The 26,543-nt window shown below is 43.3% G+C and overlaps 1 protein-coding gene and 1 long non-coding RNA gene across 2 annotated transcripts in view; both read left to right on the forward strand.

Annotated features, from left to right (window-relative positions):
* The first annotated feature begins 1,939 nt into the window (after nucleotides 1-1,939).
* On the forward strand, nucleotides 1,940-11,237 carry CYSLTR2 (cysteinyl leukotriene receptor 2). The gene is made up of 2 exons (XM_027471551.3): nucleotides 1,940-2,171; nucleotides 8,320-11,237. The coding sequence occupies exon 2, from the start codon at nucleotides 8,343-8,345 to the stop codon at nucleotides 9,273-9,275; it is 933 nt and encodes a 310-aa protein (XP_027327352.3). The 5' UTR covers nucleotides 1,940-2,171; nucleotides 8,320-8,342; the 3' UTR covers nucleotides 9,276-11,237.
* An 8,860-nt stretch (nucleotides 11,238-20,097) lies between these two features.
* LOC140001318 (uncharacterized) overlaps nucleotides 20,098-26,543 on the forward strand; it is a 31,557-nt gene continuing 25,111 nt past the window's right edge. Inside the window, exon 1 of the long non-coding RNA XR_011806432.1 lies at nucleotides 20,098-20,713. This is a non-coding gene — a long non-coding RNA (uncharacterized lncRNA). The remainder of the gene's footprint in view (nucleotides 20,714-26,543) is intronic.

The raw sequence follows: 26,543 nt of genomic DNA on the forward strand, positions 1-26,543 counted from the left end.
GAAAAGGTCTGTCCAGAAAGCAGGATGTACTAGAACGTGAATATAGGAAGTCTTGCGGGCAATGAAGATAACCATATCATACGGTGAAAGAGTAAGTTGCAAAACACACTCAGGAAAATAACATGCGATCGATGTCTAACTTTTCTGCATGTTTCAGTCTCTGACCCTGTGTATCTGGGAACAGCCCGCCTATCAGTCCCAGCATGATTGTCACCATGAACCATGTGATAGAGATGCTATCAGACCGCTTCTGCACTGCCTCTGCCGCTTGCAGATAAGATACAGTTAAGATGCAGTCTCAGTGGATGGTGCATCTCGTGAGATAACTCCGAGCCCATAACTCTCCTCCAGACACGGTATTGCTGTCTGAAGCTGTCGTTCTCCATGCTCCTCTTGCTGCACATCAAAGCTTCCTCCTAAAGGGCTCTACCTCTGAAAGCTGCCCACAAGGTCATTTCCTACCCTGCTTTGGTCAGAAGAGGCTGGGTGAGCTAAAACCTCCTGTTTCAGGTATCTACAGAACCTGTCTTTATGGCCAAAGTGGGTTTGGGAGCACACAAGTGAGCCACTGCTTGCAGACCTTGGGCTGAAACAGTAAGCAAAGCAGCCAGCATGACCACAGGTAGAAGAGGATGCCTTCCACAACCCTTGGTGCCACAAGAGCTGGCAAGGTCTAAGTTAGGCCCTAACTTAAAGTGGATCACTCTAAGTGGAGTGGTTTCATTTAGGTCCTAATTCAACCACCACACCTTGAAAGTTCACTTGCCATTGACTTCTACCAGGGGCCTTTTAAAACTTACTTTGCAATGTCAATGCAAATACAGGAAAATGTTCAAAGCCACCACTCATGGATGTTGAGCTCACCCCAGAGACTGAAGATGTTAGCCTAGTTCCTTGGTATCCTGTTTTTTCATGTCTTCCTTCAGGCCCATGCTAAAAGAAGCTCATGGAGCCACTTGAAAGCTATATATACCTCCTCCCTGGGATTTGTGAGTTTTGGTGGCACTGATCCTCACAGCCACTGCACGTTGCCCACTATGACCCCACATAGGAAGCACACCCAGAAGCCTATTGCACCTGTTCCAAAATCCATGTGTACAGCCAGAGTGAAGAATCCTTGTGATAAATGAGAATCAGATGCAAGTGGCCAGTGGAGGAAAGATTACAAATGGGATTACCTAAAGCAATTTGGGATGTAAATGACTATAGATGTAGGTGGTGAGAAGGTTTGTTGGGAGACCCCACATCTGCTGAGCTGTGTTAAGCAGCTCTGTGTGAATTCCTGATTGCATTTCCTGATGTTTATGAAATAAAACACAGCACCTAGAGGTGTGTCTGGCCTACCTGTGTGTGTTGATGGCACAGAAGAGGAATAAACAAGCAGCTACAAAGAATTAACAAGCTTGGTTTTAAAGTACCCCATTTCAGCATTGCAGTTGTCCAGGAGCACCCAACTGTGCAGTTACTGTAGCTCCACCGAGAAGTGGTAAAATGTTAAGGGACAGCAAGTCATTCACTCCAGTCTCTTGTTCATGGCCTAAAATAGTGATGTATTCAGTTCTTATCTACATTCAGGGAAAATTAGTCCCTCTTCTTCATAAACTTGTCTTTAGACTGTGAGCTGAATTATTTCTCATGAACTCCTAGATGCCTGCTTATGGTTTTGCTCATTGTGACCTTTCTGCATAAGAAGTCTGAGAGATAAAGTGGGTATATGGCCTCTCCATAATTCCAAGAACTACTCTTATAATCATCCATGTGAAACATATACAGGAACATCTTCCAATATTTCAAGCAATCCTGATTTCCCAAAAGTGCATATATTTAAGTGTGGGACAAATACAGAAATCCAGAGAGCTTCCAGATACCACGTAAGCTGCAGGGCCTCTTCCATTGGGTGAAAGATATGAAACATTGCCATGTGATTGCTAGCACCACTCCTTGAGCTGAGAACATTTCTCTCTTAAGAAACCATAAGGTCTGTTCATCGGGATTTACTTCCCTTTCCTACTACTCATTGCCCTTCTGTGGCTTCTACATAAATAGCATTTCAATTTTGCTTTAAGTTTTTTTTTTTTTTTTTTTCCTTTCCACTAACAAAACTGAAAGTTGTTAACAACAGCAAGCAGAAGAAGGAAATTCTGAGCACACCAGAAGGCACACGAGCTGAGGTAAGACAAGATTTGTCTGCTTTTTCTGATGTAGATAAAAAGGGTTGCAATAACTAAAATACAAGCTACTAAAACACGACCTTTGTCTTACTTGCAGTAAACTTTGAATTTGCTAGTAGCTGTGCTTGTTAACTAAATTTCTCTATGATAACACAGGGCTTCTGGATTTTCTTTGGCAGAAAAAAGGAAAAGTAGAATTGTGTAACTAGGACTGTTTCCAGATGGAAGACAGCAGTCAAGTAGTGGATCTGATTAATTAAGTCTTGTATTTTTTTGTTTTGTTTTGTTTTATAACTAAATGACACATATAGATTTAGTTTATGGCCAGCTTTTAAAATAAAAAGAGCTAGAGGTCAGAATCTTGCATGTAGAAAGGTTAATAAAACACCGCATGTTTTGGCAAATTGAATTCAGTGTTAATTCAAAAGATTACATTCTGTTACATTTATTCTTGGTAATGCTGCTCCTGAAACACAAAGTGAATACTAGAAAGAAAGCCAACATGACTTTAAGAAATATTAGAACTTCTGTTGCTTCTATATATAGCGGCAATACCACAACTGCCTTCCTACATGTATTCAGATAATGAATATGATGAGACTACGGTGTCTGGGGTCTTCTGCAGACAAAGGGATACTGTGATAGATTCACAGAGCACTTTTTTTGCCTGTAATACAACCAGGTCTATAAACCTCTTAGCATTGCAAAAATATATTTTTTGAATGAATAATCTGAAATCCTTATTCATCATTGTGTATGCAGAACATCTTACTGAAAATATGTTCTTTGGTTGTTCTCTGCATTATGGAGATCTCAGTAGTAGATCTCAAAGCAGCAGATTTTGAGTTTTACTTGGTCTTTTTCAGTTCAGTTCCACGTTTATACATTTAGCAGTGGTCCCCTCAATCACATCTCCCCAAAAGGAGCGTGTCCTTCTGTCCGGGCAACCACAGAAACTGTTCCCACTGTCAGCTGAGAGGCTGGCTGACTTGTCTGTCTGCTTGCTCATGGTGCAGCCTCCCACTAGAACTGGGGAGAGCCCAGCCTGCCAGTGCTGCCTGCTCCTCGCTGCACAGAGGAACACCCTCTTCTCTCTGCTTGAAAGCAGGCTCCTAACAGCCCTGCTGAGCACCCCAAGTCCCAGTAATTCTGTGGGACCCTGTGAATAACGTTGCATTCACCCATACTATCCTCCACCTCCACAAATCTGCAGACCTTGGCTGTGTCCTCCTGTATGTACTGAAGAGACCCAGATTTTTTAGTCCTCACTCTTAAAACCCTCCACAAATCTGATCTGACTACTGAACTCTATAGGACCGCATTGCAGATTTGTTAAGCCCTACACTTTGCTTCTTACCCTTTAGCCAGCTTCCAGTCCATCGGAGAACATACTGGCAACTTAGAAACATTTGGTGCAGAGCTTTGTCAAAAGCTTTGACAAATCCAACTGTGTAAATGCATAAATATGCATATACAAGTATAAAATGCTCCCCTTCATCTGTCGAATTCTTGGTTCTGGACTGCTCCTCTGTCCCAGTACACTGCTGAACCAGGCTCTACTGTGATTGCTAGTACAGGGCTCCCTCCATCCAAAACTGCTTTAACTAGGACCCATGCAGCACTAAAGATCAAATGCAGAATAACATCTTGTATTGTGGATTGTGGGACTAATTATCCTAGGAACTGGGCATTTGTTGCATACAGATATCTCTGTATCTTATTCTGATGCAGCATCACATCTGTACAAAGGCATCTGAAATCCCCTGCTAATACTTCCTGCGTTCAGCTTTTCTAATCTCGCTTAACATTTTCTGATGACTATCATCGTTGTGATGAGGAGCTTGGCAGTGTGGTCCTAGTACTATATTTTTATTATCATAGGATGGGATGTCTGCCCACAAGGACTTTGTAGCGCTTCTCTGTAGCAATAATATTTTTATGCTATTGCTAGTTACACAGTCCTTCCTGCACAGTGCCACTCCTCCACCTGTACATCCTACACTATCATTACCATAAAGCTGGTAGCATGGCAACACAGGCTCCCATTGATTATCCTCTCCCCAGCAGGTCTCGGAGGTGCCTGTTGCACCAGGGCTGCTGTTTCATGCCAAACCTTCCAGCTCCCAGGCTTTGAGCTTTGGGGCAGAATTACATGTAAGGTTTGCTTTTTCTTATTCCCTCAATATAGCACGCGCCAGCCTTTATGGGCAGTTGGATTTGCCTTCCCTGGTTATTGCTGTTATTGCAGCTGTGCTTTACAGATTATTTTTTTTTGGTCTTTTTCCCTCCTGGCCTTTTCAGCAGCATGCTGGATGTCAGCAGCACTGCTCTCGCAGCTCTTGTCAGTCCAGCCCACTTGCTCTCTCCCATGCCCGTCAGCTCTCCTGTTGCTTCTAATCAATTACTCCTCTGCAAACCTTTCAGTCTGCAGTGCCAGCACACCGGCTCCACTCTGGGTACGGAGCAGCCTCTCCTTTCTGTACAGCTTGCCTTTATCCCCAAAGATCCCTCATTTTCTTACATCCTAGGTCTCTCCTCCTTACAGTCTCATCCATGAGCTGAAACACCCCAAGTCTGTGCAGACTGCTACCTGCATCCCAAACTTAAAATCTGATAGTTTGGGGACACTTTTATTAGTTTAGTATCTCCTTCAGTCAAGATTAGTCTCCTCCTTCTTTTGCTCTATCAGTTCCCCACCTGGCTTGTGTATCCATCTGTTTCTTCAGACTGTTAGATTCACTTTCTTGTTGCCACATAATCTTAAATCACACTCAAGCCAGGCTAAAATAAAAGGCAGCATTTTAATTAATAATGAATATATAATTTATTATGTATATAATTTATAATAAAAGGTCAATATTCCTTTATGATATCCATAATAATCAAGCAGTAAATGTTTCTAGAAGACTTCCTGGAGAAGAAATTAAAAAATAAGACCCTCCAAACTCGACGTCAAATCTACTTACACAGCAGTTACTTCAGAAAAGCCTCCCTTTTCCTTGATCCATGGATGTGCTCCCTTTCCTGCCAAGGTAGAGCTTTGGGATGTGCATCAGCTCCTTCTTCTTGGTAGAAAATCACATATAGAAAAAAATTCCCCCCAGGGAGTTTCAATCAGGTAATTCTTCCAGCACCACTGAAGAGAGACTCCCATTGCAGACTGTCCTTTCCTCTCCCTCTTTTTTTCTTTCAGGAGGATGTTAGATTGTACCATCAATCTACCTTTGGAAGTCTTTTTGGGGACCCTATAGTCTCTTACCTGAAACCCCTGCTGTTTGTTCCTGACCCAGGAGACAGTCTGGATGCTCTCAGTGAAAAAGTTTGTTGCCTCTCCTTAGACATGTCATTCGTTCTGTGTATCAAGGAGCCATCTCCTGGCCTTAGCTGGCTGGTGAATGGCTCTTGGCTTCAAGGAGGGAATTAAAATTCTCTCCTTCTCCTCTGTGGTTGCTTGAGATAGTCCTGTGTGGAATACATCTTTCACCGCACATCTTCTGTTAGACACTGATCTGTGTGTTAAAACACAATTAATAGGAGCATCTTCATATGAAAATTGCAAGGGTCATTCCTGGCCCTTTGCAGAGGGCAGGCACCATGGTGGTTAATACATTTCAGGTTACTGGTCCCCAGTCTTTTGCTCGTAGGCAGCCCGTAACAACTTAAGGTTTTACTTGTGTAAAATGGAGAGGGGTCTGAGTATTGGCTGTCTTGCCAGATGCAAGGATGCTGAGTTTCCTCAATTACACACACACATCTGGTTTCTTGAAAGTCTTCAGATGGCAGGAGAGGTAAGGATCACAAAATAGCTGTAACGGTAGTTGTTAGATGGATAACCTCACCTGAAGAGCTTGACCAGTGGTGACTCAGGCTCTGTGCCTGTGGTGCCCATAGTGATTTCCCCAGAGCAGAGGTACCCAAGGGCTTTTCATCAGCAGGACTTTCATTACTCGTGGTGCTGAGCAGGGCTTTGAATTTGACCATACTCCAAGTTCTTCCTCATTCTACTTTTTTATCTCACAGGAGGGCCTGGTGGCCCACACAACAGGGATGCTTCTACGAGTGGTAGGTTTCTTCACTGACATATTCTGTTGTGTTTTGAGGTTTCTAAAGGCACAGATGCTTGAGTCATAGTAAAGTACAATCAAAAGGTCTCTTCCCTTTGCAGTACCTAGGGATGCAATGTTTCCCTGCAAGATGGGACCAGCTTCCATTAGGAGAAATGCTGGTTCCTGATCCCACACAGAAAAATAGTGTCAGACAGTAAGTAACTTGTACAGAGAACCAAAATCATTCAAAACTCCTCAGACTGTGAAAGATTTGATGGGGACTGTATCTTTTCTATCCCTTCCACTGTGGAAGAGGCTCTCAGATGAGATTTCCTCTAGGAGCACTTGTTCCCTGAAGCTTTGCTGGGCACTAACATTCAGTTTGCCCAGTTCCAGTCTTCAGTGCTCCTGACCTTCCTAGGTATTGCCTTTGCTTTCTGAAGGGACGATTGCAGGCACTGCAGGGATGGACACAAATTCACTGTGAGTCAATGTCCTCATTCCCTGAGCTGCCACCGTCCCATCTCGCCACGGCGTGGGTAAGCCCTGCTCCACAGGAGCCCAGGCTGGAGAGGTCCCATTTCCCATGCTCCGTGTCACAGTGGAGCCAATAAAAGGTGACTGCTAGGGCACATCTGGTTGCTATATTAAGGGATCCAGACACAGCCCTGGACATGTCATGGGCTGCCCTCAATATAGCACAGGCTCCCACACCATGGGAAAAGGCTAAGGGTTCCCAAATCACCTCCTGTTCACAGCAGCATTGCCAGTACTCTAGTGGGCAAGTGGCAGACAAGGGCTCCCAAGTCTAGAGCCCACTCTTCCCCCTAGGGACACTCCAAGAGTGCAAGTAATTTCATTTAAAAGCACGAAGCCTGTGAGGTCCGAATTGAAATGCAACCCATAATCATGTGCCATCGGCCCATTATCACTCCCTCTGGAGCAAATTGAAACATCCTTCTTCATGCAGTTGGAAATCTCATATAATTCTCTTTTTTAGGGTAAAAAATTCCAGAGCTTCATTTCTGGGATGTGCTGGTAGATGCCAAGAGGAGATTGCTGTCCCACTGTTAAACAAGTAACAAGGCTAGAGACTTCATTTTCAAATACTCCTAGCTGCAGGTTTGCTGAGAAAAGAAATGAGGAGTTTAGCAAGGAAATAGCCTCTAATGAGAAATACATATTATTTAGAGTGGTTTAGTGATCAGAGATTTTGATTTGATTGAAATACAGCCTCATGGAGGGGGAAAATGTCACTCTCTATGAACACAGCCTGCTTTTTTGCAGGCCATTTTCATTAGGACTGCTAATGCAGGCAGTCCTGGAAGTGTGCATAGATGAGTGTCTGATTTAGAGGAAATGAGCACAAAAAAAGGTTGAAAAAGCAGTAAATGAAGCAAAGGCCCCACAAAAAAAAAAAAAAAAAGAGACCTTGGAAACCAATTAGAGGAAAGAAGAAATAAGGAGGAGGGAGTTAAAAAAGGAACCATGCATGACTAGCACAGCATTTACTCAGTGTTTTAGGTCGAAACATCCATAATTGACACATACTGAAGTATGTCAATATGCCCTTGGTATTGCTATTCGTTGGAAAGCCCAGTGACACACTTTCAACAGCAGATAACATACCAGAAAAATATGACAAATTATTGTCAAATTGGAACTAGACAAATTTGGACTTTTTGTCCTGATTTGAAGTACAAACTTACCAGCGGACAGTGATTTCTCTTTTGATGTTTCCTTGGGAGGTAACTGGGGACCCAAAACCTCCGTGCTACACAATGGCTGGTGGTAAGTCGGGTTATTTTGCATAGAGAAGATCAGGGATTTGCCATCAGATGTGGGCATAACATTCACCTTCAAGAGCCAGCGTTTTCATAGTTTGAGATAACAAACAGATGCTGTAATACTGAAACCATTTAGAGCTTACTTGGTGCTTTATATCTTGAGATCATTTACAGGAGCATCACAAGTGATTACTCATTAAGGAACCTTTATTTTCCACTGAATTTTGTAACTTCTGCCCTGTGAAACCACCCCAGCACTGAACTCCCTGCAGAGCTGCAACCCTGCACTCACTCCACTTCTTTCTACTTTGGCAGGAAGACAGAGACTACTCCAGACTATGAATATTTCCAAGATGGCGCTATACAACAACTCAGATGACAGCTCATTCAACTGTACCATTGATGCCTTCAAGCAAGCCATTTATCCTGTCATGTACCTCTTTATCTTCTTCCTGGGTGTTGTCGGAAATAGCCTCTCCATATATGTTTTCTTCCAGCCTTCCCAGAGGAAGACCTCGGTAAACATTTACATGCAGAACCTGGCTGTTTCAGATCTCATGTTTGCGAGCACTTTGCCCTTTCGGGCCTCCTATTATCTGCTGGGATCGCATTGGATATTTGGCGATATTGCCTGCAGGATTATGACTTACGCCTTGTACGTCAACATGTATTGCAGCATTTACTTTCTCACCGTGCTCAGCGTGGTTCGTTTCACCGCCATTGTCTACCCGTTCAAGCGCTGGAAAGTAACCAACATGAAGTATGCCAAGATAACCTGCGCAATGATATGGGTCTTTGTTCTAGCAGCCTCCAGCCCTCTGTTTTGCAAACAAATCGCTGGGTACGATAAACAAGAGAAATGCTTGGACCTCCACCCTGGAAGCACAGATATTCTCCTCATGCTGAACAGCGTTGTCCTCGTTGTGGGCTTCACCCTGCCCTTTTGCACGATTATCATCTGCTATGTCTTTGCCATCAGGGCACTGCTCAAGTCCAGGACTCCTCAGCGCAGGAGGACGGTCTCTCACAAGAAGGCACTGTCAACCATCATCATCACTCTCATCCTCTTCCTCCTGTGTTTCCTGCCCTACCACGTACTGCGGACGGTCCACCTGATGCTCGGCAGCTGGAGCCAGAACAACCTGGCCGTGCACAAAGCACTGGTGGTCACGCTCTGCCTTGCTGCCATGAACAGCTGCCTCGACCCTGTGCTCTACTACTTTGCTGCTGAAAATTTCAAAGCAAGAATCAGAAGTTTATACCGCAGGTAGCTGGGGCAGAACTGCAAAATCACACACGCACATTCCTGCTGGAGCATCTAGACTGGGTCCATGCTATTAAATGAAAGAGCCTGCATGACGCTGGCCACACTGTAGCCACGCTGCTCTGTGCCAGGCCCTTCTGGACCACAAGTGTCTGGGAAAGACCTCACAGGGTTGGCCAAAACCAAGGCAGGAGCTCTGCAGTGTGTTTGGTCAGAGGTTAGGTGCCTGGGTGTGATCCCTCATCCTCGTCTGTTGAGCACTGTAGATGCAGATCTAGTGTCCACCTTCCCCATGACAAGGGAAGGAAAGGAATGTGCCTTGCTACTAGAGTCCATTTATTTAATTTCACGATACCCAACCAGTGATTTAAAGGGAACACACTCACCTGAGTATCTTAGTGTCTCTTTGCTCTCCATTTCCCTGTGTGTGTAGAGGTGCCTGCCTCAGGTGCTGTGTCACACAACAGCTTCACACTCCCCTGCAAGGTCTCTTTACAACACTGGCCAAAGGTTTACACATACTAGAAATGTAAAGTATCACTAATACTTTCTGCTGAAGCTGACTTTGTAAATCAGGCAAAGAACCAAATGGGACCCAGTGCTGGCACAGCCTGCTTAGCAGGCATTACCATTTCCAAATTTTCCTCTCTGAGCTGGCCACTGAGGTATTTTGTTTAACATTTCACTGATTATCAAGTGAGATTACGATTTCCAGCAAGCAGTGTGGGTACTGGGATGCTATGAATGATGACTATTGGCAGTGAGGGCAAGACATGGGCTGGCATGGAGCTGGAGGGCTGCAGGTTTGGCAGCCCATCCCCATGTAGGGATCCAGAAGCAAACTAAAATTATTTAGGCAATGACGAGTTACTTCTATGCGTACTTTGGGAAAACTCATGAAATGGCTGTCTGCATATTTAAGTCCATGAACAATTTCTATCATATTTCCTACAAATCAGACCAGTTGCAATGAAGTGAAAACAGGGTCCAAACTCTGACTGCATTGAGATTTCTTTTTAATTGTACCTCATTTTTTGACTAATAATTAAAACAGCAACAACAACAACAACAAAAAAGGTTTTAAATGGCTTGTCATGTTTCCCAGGAAAGCAACTGTCTCATGAAAACTTGCAGACAAGGCTGAAAGCCTTCTCTTCCTGTGAAATCCTCCCAAAGGAAGGTTTCTGCCAGTGAAAGTGCTTTCTCAATGCTCTAAACCTTGTTGGAGAAAGTTCTTGGTAAACTGAACATCATTACTCCCAAGCAAAAATAACTGCAACTAGCTATTTTCAGCTCTGTCTCAAATTTGCAGAAAATATGTCATTGCTGGTCAGGTGGAAAAGTACTTGACATAGCTTTAAGAAAATCTTGTTTTTCTTGGCTATCTAAGGGTTATGTTCAATTAAAGAGTCAATCTGTTTTAGTCATTTTATGCTGCCTTTGACGTAAGCACAAAGTTTTAACATGAAGTTTTCACCCATGTTCGTTTTCCAAATCCTTATTTCAATAGCTCAGATTGGCTTATGGGTCCAGTGGCACATCTTGAAGCTGACCTAATGAAGCCATATGAATTCCTGCAGTGCTGGGTCCCATGCTATTGAAGGAATAAAGAGTAATACATAAGGTCTGCAATGTCAGTGGGATCAAGATGGTAGCCTGTGCAAAAAGATAGTGGGAAAATAATTAGAAGGAAAGTGGGAAACCTCTTTTTCTGTGTTTTTCCCCCATCAGGAGTAAGCCTGAGCAAGGACAATCTTGGACTCTCTGGCAAGATACTGTATGCCTTAAATGCTACAAGGGAATGGAAAATAACTAGAGATGGTTATCTTCAGCCTAATCTCACCAATGTGTTTGTGTCTGTGTGTATCCAAATGCACCTTATTAGTGAATAGTTTTGCATCTAAAAGATAGATATATCTCACTTGTGTCAAAACCATGTTTCAATAAACTAGATTTACTGGGTGCTGAAGTTATGTTTTGTATTGATTGCACAGCTAACAAGGAGTCTCCTTGGAGTGCAGGGGGAGAAAGATGAAGACATGGAGATCGAGTTTGTGTAAGTGGGCTAACATTTCACAAGACAGAAATGTCTTCAGAGGTGTGAGAGCATCCTGTTGTCATCTTCACCAAAGAAATAGTTGGGAACATGAGTCAAAATCCGGGGTATGGATATATTAACGGATTTTTTTAATATTATGTACTTGCAAAAGGATTGAAGATCATCCTTGTTAGAGATCCTGAAGCACAACTTTAGAAATACTTGCATAACATGCCACACTCACATCACTTTACTGCCATTTCTTTATTTGGTACCCTTGTATGTTTCTGCTCACTGAACAGAAGACCATGTAGTAAAAGAAAAAATAATAATAATAATAGTAAAAAAGAACGACAACAACAACAAAAAGGAACAAAACCACACACCATGTTTATTATGAAAAATAAAGCTCCTGACAGTTAAATTCCTAGAAATGCCTTTGGGTTCCTCAAGGGACCACCTACCCTTACAAAGTATTTTGGCACAGTTCCTTAATTTTCCAGGAGACAAAAATCTATAAATAGATTTTTTGTGCCTGAAAAGTTAAACCAAAGGTCCAAAAGTTTTGAGCTTGAAAGAGACATAAGTATAGAAATAGAAGTCTTTAAGTGACTGGTACCCCTAAATAATTGTAAATGTGTTAGCTTCATATACATGTTTTCCTGTCATTCATGGAAGCCCTGGTATTTCTAGGCAAAGGCTATTTTTCAGTCCAAAGCTACACCAGGGATAAAGAGATTTTCTAAAGTAAATCCTCCTGCATCCTGAACCACTTGACCCTTAGTACAAGGAAATACTTGGAGCAGTGTCACAGTGCATAGGGGAGCATCATGTTGTCGTGGACTACGGACGTGCCTCTGCATCCTGCCTCTTCTGTTTTCCAAACGTGACCCTGTGCCCTCCCAAAGGATAATTCTGCTCCTTGCCATTGTATAAAAGATCTTTCTGCATGCATAAAAAAAAATAATAAAAAATGAAAGTGTCACAAATCAGAAGAAAAAAACAATGTTTGGGATAAATATTACTCTTCAACTAGCCAATGGTGAACAAAAGTCTTTCGGGGAAGATTGGTGTGAATTGGAAGAAAATTGTTGAGCAACCTGTTTTTTTTGTTGTTGTTGTTTGGTTTGGTTTGATTTGTTTCTAGTATGGGCTGGAGAACTTTATTATAACCAATGTACTATATATAGTAGTCTAAATTATATCATAAACATTACAAATTATGAATATTATAATAATATATAAAAATAAATGGAATATGTATTTATTGTGTCATATTCAGTATATTTAACATACATAACGCTGCTTTTTATATAAATATATGTAATGTATTATTACAAGCAATGCATTATCTCACATAATTTTCATTTTCATGATGTATCCTCTGCCCTCCTCAACACATATACTGTTACCAAGGCTCGTATTTTGCTTGAGCTCCTAAGAGTGTCTGGAGAAAGAGGTACACACTTTGCTTCTTAGCATCCCCTTCCAAGCTTCAACAGCACATCGTCTGTTGGCAGCAGACCAGATGTCAGACTTTTTCCCCTGTCTTTGAGCTGCTGCTACTTCTCATGGTCCTTTGGGACGGTCAAGAGAGAAATGACCTGCTGCCCCTCCAGCTGACAGGAGCGGAAATAAGTTCCATCCAAAACAGCCAAGTTTAGTCACAGTCAGGAAGAGTCAGATGTTATTTCATATTAGTCCAGTTGTGTACTAATATTTTTATTTCCTGCATGGTATCTGAGCCAGCTCAAATGACAGCCTCTTTCAAAGGCTTTGTTAAAAATGCAAACTCAAATTCCCTGAGAGAGCCCAGTATCTTTCAAGGTGCTGCAGCTTTCTGGACGGCACTGACCATGACCTGACACACAACATGACTGTCCCCATGTAGCTCTGTAATCCCCTATCTCTCACAACACTTAGCCGTGTATATACAGGAATCTTTCTAGACATCTGCAAATATAAGCAATATATTTAATTGCATGCAGCTGATGTTATGTAGTTACATCTGTTTATGCACTGGTCAAAAGCTTAAGGAAGCCAAAGGAATTAAACAGCTTCCTTTGTCCCAGATTCCCTTTTGGCCTTTCAGAAAATCTGGCCTGATTTCCACCACCACTTCCCCTCCCTTTGATTTTACAGCTGAAAGCACAAAGCTGCCTGAGGCTGGGGCCAAAGCCTGGTCGCTCAAGTCACATTCCTGCTCACATGAGCAAAATTAGAGCCTTCATTTCTGAAGCTGAGAAATAAAGCTCTGCACTTCAGTGTCTACCACCTGTATCACCTTATGTAGGCCTCGAATGCTGGGGCTGGTAGTGGGCAGATTGACTCGTCGGATTGGGTGTCCCAATTTCCAGACATGGAGCAAACACGTTTGCTGGTGCTATGCCTTCCTCTGAGCAGCCATGGCATGTGAACAGGGGAAGGTTCACTCACAGTGGAGCTATGTTTCATGGTGTACACAGTGTTTGTAAAGGAAATCCCCCGGGGTAGGGATCTGCACTTGGTGCAGATGTTTTTTTACCTTATTGCCAGCTTTCTGTGCTGGAAGTAATTTCTGTTGACCTCCCACCGCAAGTCTCCATATCTGTTTTCGAGGGCTTTGTTTCAAATGTTGACATATAGAAGTTGATAACAAAGCCCACGAAGGTGGGGCTGAGCCCTGCCCATGAAAACCACTGCCGTCTCATTCGTCAGCCTTCTGATGTGGTTATGGCCTGATCATGAAATGCTTCTGGTGCAAAGCACGTGGAAGCAGGGAGCCTGGCCATCCCTGGCAGGCTGGCTCCAGGCCCTGCTGAGGCTTAGCCCAACAAGCCCTCCACAGCAGAGAAAGCCTTGCTTGTGCTCAGTTTCTCTTTGCAACTAGTCCCTTGCCAGAGTTTCAGGAAAAAAAAATATATTTTAAGGGTGCTTTGCTCATTGCTGAGGTACTGCTTGCATGCTATGTATTAGCTTTCTTTCTTGGCAGCTACAAGGACAAACCCAGAGAGAATGGGAAAAATGATCCAGCCCAAGAGTCGTCATACATCTTCTGAAGGCCTTTATTACTCCAGTTGGAGTTGTCTCTTCTGGTGGTCCCTCACCACTAGAAGACAAGATTTAAACCCAAGTCAGAAATATGAACATGCTCTAAAAACAGTACTATCTCATTGATTATTTATTTTCTTTCTTCTTTTTCTTTTTTCCTTCTTTTTTTTTTCTTTTTTTTTTTTTTTTCTTTTTTCTCTTCTTCATTTTGAATCTCACTGAACTTTGCTGTTGAAGACGTTGAACCTAGCCAGTCTTCATGGCACTAGGTTTGTACTGATGGTAAGTATGGAGAATTCCCTATATAAAATTGATAGCAGCAGAACAGGCAAGTGCAGCTCCTCCAGAAGGTGGAGGAGGTGTGTGGAGAACACAGCTCAGTGCTGCTACACCAGCCCTTCACAGGTGCACACTCACTTGGGCAGCCTGTGGTCCCGGGTTTGGAGCACACACTACAAGCTTGCAAGGAGCAGGATGAACTCAAGGTCTATGAGCATGGCCTGCGGTGCCTTTTGCTATTTTCTGACTATCTGATCTAAAGCTTGATTGCCCTGTCTTTCAGGGGGGGTCCTGCAGACTTGACTCACAGTCAGCAAAACTCAGCACCACACAAGCACATGATGTGGGCAGCCAGCCTGTCAGTAGGGACAAGAAGTTCTTCTTGGGATTGTGCTATGGGAGATGATAAATGTAAAAAAGACAGGCTTTCCTCAGATACCAGTTCCACTCATGCACTTTGCACTTGGCAAGAAGTAAGAAGTGTTACTGTTGTCTCCCCCTAAATTACCTGGGGTGTCCCAAAGCTATGGACAATGAGCAACATGCTGAGGCAAAGACAGGCAGCATTTAAATGAGCCTTTCCAAACACCACTCCCCAAGTAAGACCTTTTCCCCAGAACCAGCCAGCAGTAAACACCTTTAAAAAACACTCAATCTCCTCATGAAAGCCTTTACACGATCATGTCCTCTTAATTCATCTTCTGAACCAAAAGAGCACACACAGCTACTCATCTAACCAAGCCAGTGACATCAATGTAGAGACACACACCTATAAAAGGGAACTCCCAAACCAAAATATCCCCTCTCTCATGTTCTCTCTTTGGCCAGTACACCTTGCTGTTTCTACCCACACAGTTTGTATGCCATCTAACCACTGAGCTGATGAGATGGCATAGCTTTGGAGACCAAGCAGGACATTGGCAGAGGGTCTATACCTGGTCAGAAGAGAAGGGGTAAGGATGGCCAGCACTCCTGTACCCCTGGGCAGCTTGTAGGGCCAAGGATACCCTGACATCTGCCTGTCTCTCCTGCCCCACCCCAAAAAATGCGCATGACACTGTCAGCCCAATGGATGGGGAACCAGAGGGAACTCTTTTAGCTAAGTGTGGCTAAAACTGACTTTAGGGTGCATCCAGCTTCAAGTTTCATAGGGAACCAGGGTCACGCGGCAAAGAGAAACCAACAGTAAGGGGAATGGTGCCAAAGACTTTCTCAGAAAACATCAAGTAAAAGCAAGGAACTTATGAAACCTCTGCCAGGAATAGCTTGTCATGGCATGGCGATATCTCCATTTCAGAAATTCACTTAGTTTGAACTGATCTTCCAGGAATGAACCTTTAAAGTCACACAGGTGACTATCCCAAGTTGCTTGGACTGTGCCTCATAGCTGAGAACTTTCTTAAATTTTCAGTACATTTAAAGATGCTTATTTTTGGTTTGTAATGGGCATTTGGTTTGTAATGGGCATTTTCATAGCCATCACATGGTCCCATAATATACTCGCCTTTGGAGCGCGTTCATATTCCTAATTTTTCGGTACACATTTATTTGGTTACTCATGCAGACACACTCACACTCTCACATTTATTTTTTGTATATTTATATATTTAGATACTTATATACATGCCCATAGATATTAATTTGTGAAGTCAGTTAATAAGTGTTTGATAATCAGTGCCAAGCTTTTCAAGGTGAATGTCTTTTATAACCATACTTCATTAATATTCCAGTAACAGATTTTACCAAAATAAAAGATTCAGAACTATCCATCCCTCCCTCCTCTACCACCAAATTACAATGCAGATCTGATGTACACAAGAGTGAAACTTTGTTCATTAAGTGGTGTATTGGCATTCGTGGTGCACTGTGAAACCCTTTCCTCTCTGGGGATAAAAAAAACAACAGAACCACCCTAAACTTTTTGTCCAACATTTTGCTAAATTTTGCTCAACATCCTTATTATGAGAGAATTTCTGCTTCCAACATGACTGTAAGCCCCACTTTGGCCTGAGGTGATATGTAAAACCCTCAACATGCTCTCTTCTTTTTTAAGAAGTTGACAAGCCGTCTATTTTTCACACGCATGAAAACCATGTAGAAAAGATTTCAAAAATCTCTACTGACAGCTGTGAAATAAAGAGCAGATTTGTGGCCTGACACTGGTGTAGTATTTCTTGCCCTATGGTGTGCAAACTGCTGGGATCCATAGATCCTTCCAAGAGACTACAGTATGTAATGAAAACAAGCAAATCTGCTGTCACTCAGATTAAATGTGCTATTGAGGGGGGGGGATTACACATCCAGAAAGAATCAGAAAGTTGTCATGAAACATCATTACAACATGTGGACATCACAACCCAAAATGCAGATGTCTGTGTTCCCTGCATGTACCACCAGCATGAGTAAGCAAGAGCATAAAAGCAGCAAGGCTGGACATTAGATTTTGAGAAGTTTTGTGCAAGCTCCATTGGATAGTGCTGCATTCTGGCTGGGTTCCCAAGTGCTTCAACATATGCAAAGAAGAAAGGGAGATCTAGCAAAAAAAAATCAAACCCTTCAAAACAGCACTGAAGAAAGTAAAGGGATTCTTTTAAAACATTTAGGACTTTTTACCTAAAACCTCCCTCTCTCTCTCCCATCAAGAGCAATGTTCCCAATTACAACTAATTTATCAATGTGGAAGGCATCAAGAGAATTCCAATTTTTAAAGTAGAATGAAGAGATGAAAATGTAATAGCCAAAAATAAAGATGAAATAAAATTATATTGAAGACTCATGAGGAATTGAAATTGATTTGAAGGCCAATATAATCTCCCTCCAGTAGAAGACAGCATTATATCTTCTTCCCATACACAAATGTGTAAGAAGCAATCAAATTTTATTGTTTCAGAAAAGATGTGCCATAAGCGGAGGTGGTAACAGAACACAGTCAGATTGTTCTGCAGCTCTGGGGACTTTTGCTCATACACTGTGGGATTGCCCAGCTGCCTCTGGCAAATGTAGAAAAATATAAAATCTGATGCAAACTGCACTGATGCTGTATTTTCAAAATCCAAGCAGGGTATTTAGGAAGTGCCTAAAAACACACAACACGGGAAAGGATGTTAATAAATATGCTGATTTCTATGGGAGGAGACAGATAAAAAAGTAAGTCTGAATAAGGGAATAAGTGAGTATGAAGACCATAACTATATCAAGGTTGAATTCACATGCATGGAGCTATGTCCTGGTGCAGCCAGGTGCTTTCCAGACCAGGCCAGACAATTTAAAACTAATCAGATTATTTAGACCTCAATATTTCAATATTATGCTGTGATGTAGAATGAACCTGTGATGGATATGGAGACAAAGCCCAAAGTTTGAACCAGAACTGTGTGGCAATAAGCAAGACGCTGACTTAACGAACAGGGATTTCCACCCCGTAAACCACAGAGTGATAGAAATCATAATGCTGTACAGTTCAGAGAAATATAAAGAGGTCACAGTGTGATGACGTGCATTTGAAGCATCCCAGGCACATCTGTCTATGGTGAGGTACAAAACCCCGGGGTGAGATGTTCACCTCAGATAGACTCAGCTGGAGACGTGTCCCAAGACGGGGGGCCATGAAGAAATTCCCCCCTATATTTTCTGAAAACACTGCAGTACATTAGACATGGCTTCATTTCTTCATGTAAAATACAATAAGGCAGAAATATTCCACCCCCCCCTGCACTTGTGGTGCACTTTTGTGAGAAACCACCTCCACTTCTTTGATGTTTCCCCAAATTCCTCTGTTGCAAGAACTTCCTCAAGCAAACTCTCTGCCTCCAGGTGCATTTAGCTCAGTTTTTGCAGAGACACCTTCCCCTTCTTCCAGGTTTGCTGCCTGAAGCATGGAGGCCGCTCCGCCAGCCCAGCATCCCCGGCACTATTGGGGTTTCCTGCGCGGATGTCAGCTGTGAGGGACAGATATTAGGTCGGAACTTCATGGCTGTAGCGTCAGCCAGGACGTCTCCACCTCCTCTGTGAGTCATCCTGCGAGATGGAGGCCCAAGGGCTGTCTGTGTTTCTGGTGCTTACAAATGCTGGTGGTTTCCTAATGAGACGAGTGGTGGAAAAACAGAGGCGCTATCTCTGTTTCGCTGTAATTCAGAGAACGTCTTCCATAAGCACTATAATGCTACCTGAAGTAGCTTCTGGGTTTCAGATGCCTGTGAGATAAATGCACAAGTCCCTCTTGGTTCCCCATATTACCAGCAGAAGGAGGTGGGCATTTCCCAGTGCTGGTTTATTCCACCCTAACACAGAGGATGTACGAGTTGACCACGTTGACTTTAATAGCAGCTCAGGGTGATTCTCTCAGCCTTTTTTTTTTCTTCTATTTTATAGATTGGTATTCTTGAGCAAGACAAATCCCATCTTAAATCTCTCAGTTCTCGCTCATGAAAACCACAGGGACGCAGCACTGGAAGAGATCTCCTGGGAAATGGTGCTACTCTGCTGCCAGCAACAACAACACCATATGTCCAGGTACACAAAGCAATCACAGGCACCTGAAAAGCACTTAAACGACCAAAATAAAATGTTTCTTTGGAAACCTTTTTCCAGATGATGGCAAGAAACGGTTTTCTAGTTTCCTGTCTAAATGCAAACATAGAGGATTTGTTCAAGCATTGACACTCTCCTGTATCTTCCATGGCTTTTTATTTTATTTTTTTATTTTTTTTTTTTTCCCACCTGGGATTTATTTGAAAGGCATATTATTGAGGGGAGACATTTTTGTTTTGGTTTATTGCTAAGATAAGCATGTCACATACTCTATGTCACGTATTCATGCCATTCTTCTGTGCACCCACTTGAGGCTGAATGCCTCTTCCTGCACATGCCTGTTCAGGACTGCACACAGTGTTTCAGCCCAAGCAAAATAATTTATTGTTTACAACAGAGGAGGGCCACATATCTGCTGTTGTTATGAATGTTTACAGCAGTGCCTATGCTGATGGATAAAAGAGGCCAAGCGGTCTGGACGAGCTCACACCCATGTTAACATTCAGAACAACCTGGAGAGAGCCAGCTGGAGCCCTCCAAAATGGAACTGGGACTGATATAACAGACTCTCTGAGAAGCAGATAATCAACTTTTTGGCTTGTCCTGGCTCCCCTTTATCTAGCAATACTCAAAGATTAAGTGGTTTCACATTTTGCACTTCTGATGTTGTTCCTGTTATAGATTTCCCACAGGCTTTTCAACATGATTCCGGAGTCCTTTGCTTTTAATTTGTTACCACATGCTCACTTTTGGTGGCAGCATTGTCAATAATAAGGTAAAAGGGGATGGGTTTCAGGTCTGATTATGGAGGACCCACAATATAAAGTTCCCTACAGCTTCCAGCTCCTTCTTCCTGAGCTACCTGCTGTGATCTTTTTTTAGAGAAGGATAACTGACGTTTTATCCTTATGTATGTGCATCTCTTTTTCTTCCTCTTCAATAGCAGTACTAACCAAGAGCTGGTCAGTCTGTGACCCCCAGCTTGAAGGACTTACTAAAAATGTTTGCTCTTCAGTCTGCAACACCATTTACTCTAGATTTCTCCGATTTGGAGAAAGAGGCTGAGTATTGTGATGCAAGGACTGGACCAGAGCAAATCACGGTTCCTATAAATGAGTCATCTCTGAATCTACTGACTATCCAAAGACTGCTGTTTTATATTAACTTGGTGAATTGCTGAAACTGTAAGAAACAATGTCATGAGAGTGAAGCAGGGAAAGGAAGCAAGACCTAGAAAACCAGTAGTAAGAAGAAGGGGAAATAGGGAAGAAATTAGAAACAGAAACTTTTTTATGGGATAACTCATCACAGCATGAGCCAGCTTTTGACGCCAATCTGAGATTTCTCCTGTGGGACAACTTTCTTTTTACATTTCTGACTGATGAGAAAATGGAGCTCACTGATCCCACTGCTGAACACCACAGCTTGCAAATGGCCTGACCTACCATGGGAAGGGACATGGAGTTGGCCAGGCAGACCCTGGTTCTTCACGGCTACCACTGGGAGCAAAGATCCAGCGTGGGTGAGGAGGACCAGGGCAGGGTGATGCTGATAAAATTATGACCTTGGTGAGTAACATCTTTGTATGGGAATGGATGCTGAAAGCTGGATGCTCTTTCTAGGGATATGGTTATAACCGAGTTTTGGTGCTGATTGCTGGCTTCATGTATACTTCTCACTTCTCCAGTCACAGAAAACCGGGGAGAGAGCATAGATCCAAGGAATGAAGGAGGGGAACAAAGTTAAGGGGAAAAAGAAAACCCACACACATACTGGAGTGGAAAAAAAAAAAAAAAAAAAAAAAAAAAAAAACAGAGAAAGAGAAAGAGAGAGAGGAACGGGAGGTGACAAAGACTTGAGCACAAGGAAAGAAAGGGGACGAGAGAGAGAGACAAAGGGAGACAGAGAAAAGAACTTATTGCTGATATCCAGGAATCAGAGCCATGCAGTGGCTGAGAGGAAGATGCATGCTGCATTTAGAGAAGCTGTATAGAAAGTTTAACTTACGTCAGTCTCACTATGACTGGCTTACACTCAAGGGGAAACGTGGAATGTTAAAGAGGTAGAGAGGGCAGCAGAGTCCAAGAGACGCTAGTCTAAAAGTTTCGCCCGAATATTAGTTCTTGTCATGATGCTTTGTTTAGAGCTGTGGGATGTTAACAATTTAAAGAGTCATCAGCACCGAGCCTGTCTGAATATTTTCCCAAGGCATATTGTGCATATGACACAGTAAGGCAAATGAGTAATAGCTGACAAGAAGACTGAAATAAGTGATATGAAGCAGCTCCTTCTACAGTTGATATTCTGCAGATATTAGTGGGGGTCCTGCACCGAGGTCTCAACAACCCCCTGATTTAACCCAAATGTCCAGAAGCCTCCTGTTTCTGCTTCCAGTAGGGTAAAACCTACGTGCAGCCTAGTAAAGGGAAATGCAGGTTCCAGAACGACAGAAACTGTTGTTTTTCTCCCTTGTTCTCCATCACTCAGAAATGAGTCAACAGGAGCATGTGTGATTCATGAGGAAAACTCTAAGGAAAACGCCGAGACAAAGGACCACTTTTGTCCTTTTTACAGACAGATTGCTTTTATGTTCCTAACTCTCCAGCATGGGAACCCTGCTCCTTCTCTGCTTGAGGTACAAGGAGTCATCCACTTTGGGGGTGGGGACTCCCTTATCCCAAATATTTTCTGCTTCTCTCCCTTAAGCTAAAAACTAAAGGCTAAAGATTTGGGGAAATCTAAGAAGAGAGGAAAATAGGCTTTGAACTTCCTGGCTTTGTCTGTTCTGACAGCTAAAGGTGGTGAGGCTGAGGACACCAGCACATTCATACTGCCAGACTGCTGCTTCCTGGCAGGTTTTGGTCCATGTTGACAATTTCAGGCAACACCCAAGTTCAGGGCACTGCATGGGCTGGCCAGGAGAGAGTTTGGCTGCAACCACATGGACTTGTAGCAGGAATCATAGAATAGATTGGGTTGGAAGGGACCTTATAGATCATCTTCTTCCAAGCCCCTGCCATGGGCAGGGACACCTCCCACCAGATGAGGTTGCTCAAAGCCCCATCCAGCCTGGCCTTGAACATCTTCAGGGATGGGGCATCCACAGCTTCTCTGGGCAGCCTGTGCCAGGGCCTCACCGCCCTCTGAATTTCTTCCTAAACTCTAACCTAAATCTCTCTTTTAGTGTTTAATCACTCCTTGTGGAAGAGTGATTAAACATGAACCATGTTGCACCACTTGGTCTCAGCGTGAAGTAAGAGGCCCTGAATTGTTGTAGCCAGTGACATCTAGGGAAGGTTTGGGTTAAAGCCCTGATTACAACGTAGATGTCTAAAGGAGAGATGAGGCTGCCCTGGTGTACTCAGCCTACTTTGGACAATCCTCGTTGCTATTCTGCACTGTGAAAACTCTCCACCACCTCTCTTGTGCAACTCTGAGCCACAATGAATAGCTGTATTACTTACAGCAGCAGCAGTAACAGTAATAGCCACATTCTTAATCTGCTGGTGTCTTTTATTAGTCTTTGGAGGCTTCCAGCTCGAAGAAAGGTCCTGCAAGTATGAATAATTTTGCCTCGGTGCACCTATATAAACTCAGCGTAGCTCCACAGAGGTCAATGACTGCTTCAGATATTTACAGGTGGAACTGAACATGAAATATGAGAAGCTTTGCAGAATTGCAAAGAAAAATGAAGCAAATCCTGCTTCATCATTTAGGCATTTAAATAGCCTTTATACAGTTAACCACAGTATGCAGTTTGGTGTTTCTAAATATGATATTTCAATAAAGCAATGCAAGTTTTAAAATGCAGCTGTCACACAGCAGCAGACAGAGTGAGCTCATAAAAGTAAATCCCTCAGTACAGATGACATCACCGAGCTCTTTAAATGATAAACTTTCACCTTCCTGAGCCAATACAAAAGAAGCCTATCTTCTTGCTAAAAATACAGCGTACCAGCAAATCGCATACACTCAAACTGCGCATTAAAATGCAGAGAAAGCCCTCTGGGATTTGTGAACAAATATGGTCCTGTGCCAGCTCTGTCTGATTTAAGGCTGTTAAAGCGATGCTCTCAAACAATTAAAACTATCTGCCAGTCTTGTCAGAAGGCTGCCGGGCTCTTGCAGCTCCTGCAGTGTTCGAGTAATTCCATGGTGATGGGATGATGTTGATGCGTAGTGACATCTGAGAGTGGAGGTCTGAGCTCTTACATTTCTACTCCCTGGCACTCCAGAGAAAGGATAAGCAGAGAGGTGGTTGCTGTCAATCAGAGACCTTGCACAATGCAAGGCTTGGAAATGTCAATGCACCCGGAAAGATAAAGAGAAATGAAATTCACAGCAAGGACTCAAAACTCACACCACTTTTCAAGAAGGTTGGTCCTTCAGGATGACCATCAGTGTTGAGTATCACACTCTCCAGGGACAGCATTAGCAGGTATTGGCCTGGCGTTATAAGCTCCTTCTTTCCGAAAATTATCCCAGATAAGTTCTCAGTGAATGGGGACTCTGTCCAGAGATGCCCTGAAAAAAGCTTTTGTGCAACAGTAGACAGGTGGGAAGGTATGATATCAGCCAGCCAAAACAGTCAGAGCTTACCCTGCTGTGTCTGCCACGTACTACAGGTTTTGGACCCAAGGTCTAAATTTCCAGCAGTGATGATTCAAGGCTCAATTTAGCCACCCCCACATGGCTACCTAATGCCATTTAGAGGCCCTTCAACATTGGCATGAGGCCGATAGACATGGCCATGGGATACACAAGGGCATCCCAGATGTCACTAGGTATGATGGATACAAGGAGAGGCCTCCATCTGTATCGACATGGAGCTGGTTTTGGTTGTCCCTACATCCCTATGGAGTCATTTGTGGTGTCAACCTGGTGTCATTTTAAACGGTGGGGGATATTATGCCCAGTTTACCAGGATATTTGTCTATGTAATTCCTGTGTCATAGCTGCATAGGTGTCATAGTCTGCATAGGTGTTGTGGGACCAAATGGCATGAGGTAACTCCTGCACAGGGCTGTCTATGTAGAGGAGTCCTAAGCTAAATCTGGACCCCAACATAAATGTTTAAATCACAAAGAAATTTGTAAACTATGACTTCTGCCTCTCAGTTTCCAGTAGAGTTTAACAGATATCAGCAGAACCTCAAATCAACCCAGAAGACACTTGGTCATGTGCTTTTTTACTTGCTTTCTTCTTAAATTGAAATCTACCAGATTGGTAAATTAAGCTATTACCCCATAAAATGAAGACCAAATGGAGTTTTGGCACCCTACTATCCATGATCTTTCCCTAGTCATTTTATAAGATAAGCATGTAACAGCAATATAGTCACACTTTAGATACCAGTCACTGAAACAAATCACTGATATTATGTCTTTATAGGTAATTGCTTACTTTAATATTGATGAGTACAACTTATGCCTCTGCCTGTACAAAGCTCTTTTGATGTTTACCCATATTTTGTTCCAGGTAATCAAATAAATAAATCTTAAAAATCCAAATTATTTTTTGCAATGCTAGCCCTGTCATCCTGGAGGTTGCTGCTAACTCTGCAGTATTTGTTATTAAGCCTAATATTGGCTGCATGGTAATATGTGGTTAAGGTTTTATGCCGTTAAGAGCCTTAAGCTTTGTGCTGACATTTAGTCCCAGCTCTTTGTGCTAGTTACCTTGCTCCACAATTACCGCCCAACATCTGGGATTAGTTCAGTATTCCAGCTTCTAACACATGCCCATCGGTCATCTTTGCTCCTCTCTGTGTTCAGCACAGTCAAAATCTGGTGGGAGATCTGTACGCATACCTCAGTTCCTGGCAAAATAGCTTTTCTACAGTGACTTTCCATATGGCTGAGTTACGACTGACAAGCTTACATGGCAAATCCATTCCTGTCCTGTCAGGAAGCCTGTAAGTCCTTAGGAGCCCCCAAGCACTGGAGAGACCACTTGGAACAGGCCTCAGTGGCCAAGCAAAGCTCCCTAAATACGTCTTTTATATGAGATATGACAGAAGTTTGGGGGGCAAGAAGTACCACAGGCTAGTTTGTATAAGGGCAAACAAAAGCTTGAGTATAGCTGCCTCTGTGACCATTCCTCAGAGCCCTTCAAAGTCCTTTGGATGGGCTAAAGAATTAACATAGGAATTTGAAGCAGTGGGATAATTAACATGAGTGTTGGTTTTTTTTTTTTCCTTTGGATAAATAAAGAATAAATTAAAACAATATAAAGGTTTTATTTTATTTTTTTTTAAATATGAACTTATATAAAATATAAGTTTAGATGTGAAAACTGGGGTTTACACTATCCTGCCACATGGACACAGAGCCATGTGACCAACCAGGAGGTGACAGTGAGAATCATAGACTCATAGAATCATAGAATCATAGAATATCCTGAGTTGGAAGGGACCCTTAAGGATCATCAAGTCCAACTCTTGACAGCACACAGGTCTACCCAAGTTCAGACCATGTGACTAAGTGCACAGTCCAATCTCTTCTTAAATTCAGTCAGGCTCGGTGCAGTGACCACTTCCCTGGGGAGCCTGTTCCAGTGTGCAACCACTCTCTCTGTGAAGAACCCCCTCCTGATGTCAAGCCTAAACTTCCCCTGCCTCAGCTTAACTCCATTCCCGCGGGTCCTGTCGCTGGTGTTAATGGAGAAAAGGTCTCCTGCCTCTCGACACCCCCTTACGAGGAAGTTGTAGACTGCGATGAGGTCTCCCCTCAGCCTCCTCTTCTCCAGGCTGAACAGGCCCAGTGCCCTCAGCCGTTCCTCGTACGTCTTCCCCTCCAGGCCTTTCACCATCTTCGTAGCCCTCCTCTGGACACTCTCCAACAGTTTCATGTCCTTTTTATACTGTGGTGCCCAGAACTGCACACAGTACTCGAGGTGAGGCCGCACCAGCGCAGAGTAGAGCGGGACAATCACCTCCCTCGACCTACTAGCGATGCCGTGCTTGATGCACCCCAGGACACGATTGGCCCTCCTGGCTGCCAGGGCACACTGCCGGCTCATATTCAACTTGCTGTCTACCACAACCCCCAGATCCCTCTCTTCTAGGCTGCTCTCCAGCGTCTCATCGCCCAGTCTGTATGTGCAGCCAGGGTTTCCCCGTCCCAGGTGCAGGACCCGGCACTTGCTCTTATTGAACTTCATGCGGTTGGCGATCGCCCAGCTCTCCAACCTATCCAGATCCCTCTGCAAGGCCTTTCCACCCTCATTCGAGTCCACAACTCCTCCAAGTTTGGTGTCATCAGCAAACTTGCTCAAAATGCCTTCTATTCCTACATCCAGATCGTTTATAAAAATATTGAAAAGTACCGGCCCTAAAATGGAGCCTTGAGGGACCCCACTGGTGACCGCCCGCCAGCCTGACACAGCGCCATTCACCAT

The sequence above is a fragment of the Anas platyrhynchos genome, chromosome 1 (genome assembly GCF_047663525.1).
Source record: "Anas platyrhynchos isolate ZD024472 breed Pekin duck chromosome 1, IASCAAS_PekinDuck_T2T, whole genome shotgun sequence".
Taxonomy (NCBI): domain Eukaryota; kingdom Metazoa; phylum Chordata; class Aves; order Anseriformes; family Anatidae; genus Anas; species Anas platyrhynchos.